Source organism: Diabrotica undecimpunctata, unplaced genomic scaffold (assembly GCF_040954645.1).
Source record: "Diabrotica undecimpunctata isolate CICGRU unplaced genomic scaffold, icDiaUnde3 ctg00001481.1, whole genome shotgun sequence".
Classification (NCBI taxonomy): Eukaryota; Metazoa; Arthropoda; class Insecta; order Coleoptera; family Chrysomelidae; genus Diabrotica; species Diabrotica undecimpunctata.
Genome location: NW_027312354.1, coordinates 1 through 8,288, shown reverse-complemented (window position 1 = coordinate 8,288; position 8,288 = coordinate 1). Strand labels below are relative to the sequence as shown.

Here is an 8,288-nt window from a genome sequence, read left to right as displayed (position 1 = left end):
TACTGGTAGTTCTGTTATGACATTGTGAAGTCACACTCAACTTCTAATACGGTGATTGGCTTGGGTCACCAATTGCCTTATATGGTCACGAGTAGTTCGGTGATGACACATAAACACAGCGGAACGGGAGATAATAATTTGGTGTGATTTAATTATGACCATTGTGAACGAGTTTGACTTAATTTAATAAAATAGCTATATTTACGTAAATACGTGTTTTAACTATTTTAATAGACGATAATAGTCGCTAGCCAACACTTATTTCTGCTATAATTTAAAATTCATAGTTACTCTTTATTTATTTCTTTTACATAATTTATTTCTATCTAATCCCTTCCATCTTCTGTTATTCCACATATTAGTTCGTTGGTGTATCAAGGTACATTTTAGAGTTTACCCTATTTTTACACTGCACATTTTTGCCCCACATTCCTCATTTTTGTTACATTTCACTCTTTCATCAATATTTGTTACAGTCAAATTTCTTGTTATATTACTCAGTCTTGTTACAATTTGTGTGCAATACAAAGTAAAATGAGTCTACATAGGAAAACAAGTGCATATGGAACTTTTTTACTGTAGAAGATAATAATTCCGATCATGAAAAGTGTAATATATGTGGCCAAAAAATGTTTAACAAACCTTCAACGTCCAATATGAAGAAACATGTGGCACGAAAACACCCGGCAGTATATCTTGGTTCTCTTCGTCCCTTACGCGAGCCTAACAATATTGCAAAAATCAACGAAACAGATTCAACATGTTCACAACCAAGTACTTCTAAGGAGGTAAAAAAGCTATAGGGAAGACAAATACTTGAAAATCTATAGATATTAAAAAAAAGTTGAGGTAATAAAATGAAACTTTATTCTAATTATTAACATATTTTAGATATAAACTAAATAAAAAATAAAAAATATGCTTCGTTTTTTGTTATTAAAAAAAAGTGTGAATGTCCCATCATCAGAAACCGGAATCCTAAGATGTTCCGTTGGGTTTCTCAAAAAGGGACATTACTCTATACAACTTCCACAAATAAAATAGAGATCATCCATTACTCCACAAGACTCATGAGCCCAATTTGAGCATATTTTGCAGTTGTACCAGTCTTCACTACTCTCTGCGTACTTCTTTCCACATACAATGCAGTTTGAATCATCTTTAGTTGAAGTGACGACTGTGATATTGCTAATATTTGCATTTCGAGCTCTGTGGTCCATAACTATAGTTCGTTTCACAGATTTAACCTTGTTAGTAGGGATTGTGGATTGCAACGTCTCTAATTCATTTTTATACGGCGATTCTGTGAGTATTGTGAATTTCAGAGAATGTCTAGAAGAAGTCTTACCTTTCTTTTTCTGTGCCTTTGGTAGCGGACTAATATCAGTCACTTTTACCTTGGATGTCGGAAATTGGAACTGTTATCTTCGGAATCGCCATCTTTAGGTGACCTTAAAACAGACGGTTTTGAGGTTGAAGGAATCGGATTATCATACATTTCAACTTGATTTACGCCTTCGGTATGAGCCATCATTACGGATAATGTATTGACCTGTGATGTAGTTTCATTGTCCACTGATTGTTCCGTCGTTTTAGAGGGAGCGAATTCGCAGTCTTGAAATACGTCTTCGTTAAAAGGCCAAATTCCGGTTACTCGGAATCCATTTGTCGCTATCTGTACAGAAGATGCCTTTGAGAATGCTTCTGCAAAAGCCCCTGAGATTTGATATATTCCAAATGTACGACCACAATGAATTTTTAGCCATCTAGTAAGGTACAAATCATAATAACTCATAAATGATTTAAAATATGAAACATCTAGGGGTTGCATTTTATGCGTACAGTGTGGTGGCAGGCATAATAAAATAATACCATTCTCGCGATAGAAGTTTATAACGTCTAAACTTTTTGTATGTGAACAATGGCCGTCCAAAATAATAAGAATTTTGCACTACTTCGAAGGTCTGGTTTGTTGTGCAAAATATTTTATGAATTTTAAAGAAACATCACGATCCATCCATCCTTTGTCCTGTGGAAATGCCGGACTACGGTTAGGTGCATTGTCCATCAGCTCTGGTTTTATTTTCTTTCTGGGAAATATAAAAGAAGGCGCAAGAAAATTGCCACTTGCACTCATAGCAGCTACTATAGTGACATTAACTCCTATATTCATTATCCATTTCGGCACTTGTTAAACCTCCCACTTGCTTTTTACCCCTCTGAGCAAGAACTTTAGATAATTTTTGGACGGTGGTCATTCCGGTCTCATCAATATTCCAGATTCTATCTGGAGTAAGGTGATGTTTATTATAAATACTTTCCAGGTTGTTGAAAAAACTTTGGACTGCATTCTTGTTGAATCCTGTAGCTCTAGCGTATGAGGTTGCTTCTGGTTTTCTCAGAGAAATATTTCTATGTCGACTCAAAAACCCACAAACCCACTTTTTAGAGGCCATTCGAGTATATTTATTAAAATTGTTAGCAATATTATTGGCTTGGGCAAAGTCAAATGCCAGACAACGTAGTTCTTTATAAGTGATTCCAAAAAATCGCTTTTCCATTTCAAGAACATGATCTAAAATTTCGTGTTCCTGTTCAACTGAGAATATTTGCCTAAACCGACCAAGATATTTGTCATTTTCGGTCACGATTTTATTTTTGTTTGTAACTCGTCTTTGAAGAGTACTTTTAGGAATATTATATCTGTCAGCAGCTTCTCGAAGCGATAGTTCGTTATTCCGAACTTTTTGTACAGCTAGAATCATATTTTGAACGGACAAGTTTCCACGATCAGTTTTTCTTTTGTAATAGGAATTTGGATTTCTATTTGGCATCTGTAAAAGAAAAATATATCAGTGCCACTTACGAGATATAGAGTTCACTGAATAAAACATTTTTTAATGACACATTATCTTTACTTAGCTATAATCAAGGTTAGAATATTATGACCTCCTTGGGTATAATCTAATTACTGAACCCCTACTTATAAATGTTTTTAGAAGGAATTACCGTTATATGTAAGAATTTATGAGTAATTAATTATTTAATTAGTTAAAAGTAGGCAGGTATAAGAAGAATATCTGTAGCCATATTTTAGTTCCTAAGATGGGACGTCCCGACTTAGGAAGTTTAACTTTGTCCCATCTTAAGAGATTTGCACCCATTTTGTAAAAATCTTAACTGATATTAAACAAAAGCTTTAGTGGCAAATACTTTACAGTGAAATGCAATGACTATAAACTCTGTTATTGAATAATAACGTTAAGTTTCACAGATACTTACCATTAACGCTATATTCACTATAATGTCGTACGTAAATAAATTTAAAAAAATATGTAAACATTAACAACTTGTTCTGACGAACGCTACCGGTATGCTAGCCTCGTGTCGTTTACGTCACAATACGACTGAATGGCGAGCTTTCATTCTTCCAGTGCAGGTGTTGCCACTTGTTACAGATTTACTAGAATTGCTATTGTCCCTACTTGGGAACCGTCCCGTCTTAGGTAACTCTCCCCTATAATATTTTAAATTTAAAATAAAACATTATTTTTGAAATGTTCAGCCGACAATGAGCCTGTAACAGGGGTAAATGAAAAAAAGAAAAGAAAATTAAGCAGCCATTGCAGCAGCCAAAATGGTTTTTAATAATGGCTACTTAATCAACCAAACATTATCATCTTTTTGTAAATCCAAGCAAATACCTTTAGCAAAAAGGAAGAAAATTGACGATCACCTGTTAAAATTGTTCACTTTAGATTTTCAGTCTTTAGTGTTGTTACAAAGGTTTTAAATTCAGGCACTTAATCCTGGTTATGAATTGCCTTCCAGGTAAACTATTTCACAAACTATGATACCGGCTATATATGAACAATGTCTAAATCAATGAAAAAAATTTGTTCAAGAAGAGGAAATATCCAGTGTTTGTTTGACAACGGACTGTTGGACTTCTATAAATGGTGAAAGCTTTTAGGCAGTAACTATGAATTTTGTAGATGAATTGTTTAACGTCCGACAAATGTCACTAAAATGGCACCAACTTAATGAACGACATACTAACATTAATTTAGCAAGAACGTTGCAAAATATTATAGAAGAATGGTCACTAACAAATAAGGTATCTCTCATAGTTTTTGACAATGCGGCGAATATTAAAAAAGCAATAGAACATTTAGGTATGAAGCATCTAGGCTGTTTTGCACATAGTTTAAATTTAATTGTGCAAGATGCTTTAAAACTAGTTGAGCCGACCGTCACCAAAGTGAACTTAATAGTGACCGACTTCAAAAAAGTTCAACAGCTAATTCTAAATTAATGCAGTATGAAAAAAATTTAGGAACACGTTGCCCAAAAAATTTGCAAGACGTTTCTACAAAGTAGAATTCCACCTTTGTCATGTTGTAACTGTTAGTGGAATTGGAGGAGGCAATACGATCGACAATTGCTGTCTTGGACATTTCATTACCTGTAATAACGTTAAAAGAATGGGACTTGAAACTGTAACTTCATCAGTTAATGGAGAAAAATACAGATCTTTTTTTCAATAATTTAGAATAACAGTAAATAAACACAATTTTTATGTGAATTGTATGTGAAACATTTTTGCAGACCCAAAAGTAAAGTGAATGTTTATATTAATTTTGTTTTATTTTTGTAATATATGATGGTAAATGTATATTGGACAAAAGATAAAATATTTATTTTTCAATGGAAATTCATGTTTAAATAAAATGCATATTGGAAAATAGCAGTAAAAAGAATATCAAATACAATTTCTTATTTAAAAAGCTATGATAGGTACATAATTTTAAAATTCGAACAATAATACCGCTTGATTTAGCATTGCCGAATGAAAATTAAGGTTACCATATGACGTTACCTTTCATGCGCAAGAACATACAGGTAGTCTGTGTATCGTGGTTTCAAGAGAAAATCGACTTTTAATATTTTTCATGAATGTGGAAACTACCGTGGAATCACGCTGCTAAATGCAGCATACAAAATAATGTCCAACGTCATTTATGAAATACTTAGACCACACGCTGAAAAAATAGTGGGCAAATACCAAAGTGGCTTCTGTAGACAGAAGTCAACAATAGACCAGATATTTCATCTGCGACAGATCCTCGAAAAAACAAGTGAATATAACATCGACACACATCATCTCTTCATAGACTTTGAAAGCGCATACGACAATATAAACCGAGAATTCTTAATAAAAGCAATGAAAGAATTTAATATATCAACACAACTAATAGAACTGATAAAAGAATCTCTAAAACTAGAAAGTAGAATCCGGATACAAAATAAATTAACGGAAACAGTAGATGTGAAAAAGGGACTACGCCAGGGAGACACTCTATCATGCATCTTGTTCAACATCATACTCGAGAAAATACTGAGGGACACAACAGTCAATTAGAGATGTGTCCGACACGCTATTTTGATATAGCACTTGCTTTTGCTACTGCTAAATGAAAATAGCAGTTAAAAATAGCTGCTACTTTAATAGCAGTTGCTTTTTTAGCATTATTCAACGAACGCTTTCATGCTGATATAAGAAAATCAATCATATTTGTTTGTGTTTCAAAAAGCATTTTCGTTGGTATTTAAATTTTAATGTGAACATATTAATAATAATTGTTGCTAAAATAATATATCTAAATACAGACAATTTTTGAAATGACAAAAAAATTGTAACAAAATACATGGTGGTTGTAATTTATAGTATTTATTTAATATGTAATATCACCTAAGAAATCCAGTTAAAAAGAACTCCGGTATAAAATGAAGTAAAATGTTGCGGGCGTCTGGGATTCCCCGGCTCTATACCAATAATGAACTATTTTAATTTATTTATGGCTGGCGGCCGGCTGGGAATCCCAAACAAAATATATAGCAATGCCCCGCATGTTCCTAAAAGACAGCCAGTAAAATAGTACTGAAAAGTAGGTGAGTAGTGTAGGACATACAGTTTTCAGTTTAAAATTATTAAACGTTGTTCGTATAATTCTATATTATACAATTAATAAAAGGTAAACTAAAATAAATTTTAAATTTAATAATATTTAGTTATATATTATATTTATTTGGGTTCTACCAACCAGATTGAATTTTAAAAAATATGAGTAAAAAGTCGGAAATTTGGAACTTCTTCTCAGATGAAGATAACAGTAAAGCAAAATGTAACATATGCAAATCTGTATTTTCATATAGAACATCGGTGACAAATTTAAAAGCACATATCACTCGAAAACATCCGTCTGTTAGACTATGCCAATTTGAACGTGGTTATAACAGACAAGAGAAACATGAGCAACAAGAAAATCCTCAAATCTTCGGAGGTTCTTCAACTCATATTGAATCATATTGAAGGTGCACATGATATCGGTGTAATCCCTGCGACTGTCATTACTGACTCGTCATTGCCATCAACTTCCAGGGCTTCATCTTCATCATCAGGCATAATTGGTTCGTCCCGCTCTGAAGTTAGAAGAATACAACAGCAGGTCTTGTCCGCATACGCTCCGAAGAGGATTTCAATGACTCAACAGAAAAAATTGGATCAGCTTTTATTGAATCTTATAATCAAAGATTTCCAACCATTTTCCATAGTCGAAGATAATGGCTTTAAAGATTTTATATTGACTTTAAATCCCGCATACAAATTGCCCACAAGAAAAACTTTAAGCAATGTTCTTCTTCCAGCAGTGTTTGAAGAAGTTCGCCTTAAAGTTTCAGATGTTTTAAAGGAAGTCGTATCAATTACAATTACAACAGACTGCTGGACGTCTCGCAACACAGATAGTGTAATTGCAGTAACAGGGCATTTTATTGATAATAAATTTCAAATTAAATCTGTTCTTTTAGAATGTGTTGGGTATGAGGGAGGTCATGGAAGTACTAATTTAGCAGATAATCTAAGTAAAGTTATTTCAAACTGGAATATATCAGAAGAGAGTATTTTGCTTGGTATTTCAGATAACGCTGCAAATATTAAAAAATATATCTCTTCAGACTTAAAATGGAGACATTTTGGTTGCTATGCACATACCCTAAATTTAATAGTGGGCGATGCATTGAAACTGATCCAAGAAGTAACATTAAATAAAGTCAGTAAAATTGTGACACATTTCAAACAAAGTGCAAATGCTAAAAGCAAATTAGATAATGTTCAGCGACAGCAAGGTAAGGAACCCAAGAAACTTAAAAAAGATGTAGTTACTAGATGGAACTCCACTTATTTAATGTTAGAAAGATTTGTAGAGTTGGAGGAAGCTATTAGAACAACATTAGCATTAATGGATTCAGTCTCCCTACCGGTAATACCTACAGAAGAGTGGACATTCATTAAAGAATTAATAATTATCTTGAAACCGTTTTATGATATAACGGAATTAATGTCCGCTGAAAAGTACGTAACATTATCACTAGTAATTGTTATTACAAACGGATTGAAAAATGTTTGCAATATGTTGAGCAGCAATCAATTTTCTAATGATATAAGTAAACGTGTTATTGAAAAACTTATAGAAAGTATAACCTTCAGGCTAGGCGATTTAGAATCTAATATTACATTGATAGTATCCACCTTTTTAGATCCAAGGTTTAAAAATGTGTGTTTTATTAAACCTGGAACTTTTGATAAGGCCAAGGAAATTGTTATTGGTTTAGTAGCTCAAAATATAAAAGCTAATTCCACATCAAATGAAGATGTAATGATGGAAGTAGAATCTGCTAATACATCCAGAACATTAGAGTCCGAAACCGAAAAGCCATTGTTTGATATATGGAAACAATTAAATAAGTCAGTTTCATCTCAACCCAAATTAAATCAAAGTCCGCAAGCACGTGCCATCGTAGAAGTTAACCGTTATTTGGAAGAAGAAATGATACATAGGAATGAGGATCCTCTCAAATGGTGGGCAAATAATGCTTCTGTTTTTCCAAATTTAAGCCATGTTGTTCGAAGCAGGTTTGGTACGGTATCAACTTCAGTTGGATGTGAACGTGTTTTTTCAAAAACCGGAATTATTATTTCAGATAGAAGAAATCGTATCAGTTTAGAGAAAGTTAAAAAAATAATGTTTTTAAATGTAAATCAAAAATTATTTTAGTGTTTTTTTTTAGATGTTTATCTAATGTTATCTTGTTTATATTTTTTACATTTTTCATTTTTTCATAATCCAAAATATTTTTCATTTATATATTTTTAAGACTTTTAGGTTTAGGACTTGTTAATGAAAATTATGCACTTTTTTTTATAATACCTACTCTGAGATAGCGCG

At 32.7% G+C, this 8,288-nt stretch overlaps 2 protein-coding genes across 2 annotated transcripts; one reads left to right on the top strand and one right to left on the bottom strand.

Moving 5' to 3' along the window:
• Positions 1-2,156: 2,156 nt before the first annotated feature.
• On the bottom strand, positions 2,157-2,834 carry LOC140431607 (uncharacterized). The gene has a single exon (XM_072519500.1). It carries the CDS (start codon positions 2,832-2,834, stop codon positions 2,157-2,159), a length of 678 nt encoding a protein of 225 aa, XP_072375601.1.
• A 3,477-nt stretch (positions 2,835-6,311) lies between these two features.
• LOC140431608 (E3 SUMO-protein ligase ZBED1-like) lies at positions 6,312-7,975 on the top strand (the record flags this gene model as incomplete). The annotated part of the gene is made up of 1 exon (XM_072519502.1): positions 6,312-7,975. A coding segment is annotated over exon 1 (1,664 nt), but the record flags the coding sequence as incomplete, so codon positions are not given.
• Between the last annotated feature and the right edge of the window lie 313 nt (positions 7,976-8,288).

What these genes read in the sequence shown, in the direction of transcription:
- LOC140431607 (XM_072519500.1), bottom strand. Translation starts at nt 2,834, where the DNA reads ATGCCAAATAGAAATCCAAATTCCTATTACAAAAGAAAAACTGATCGT.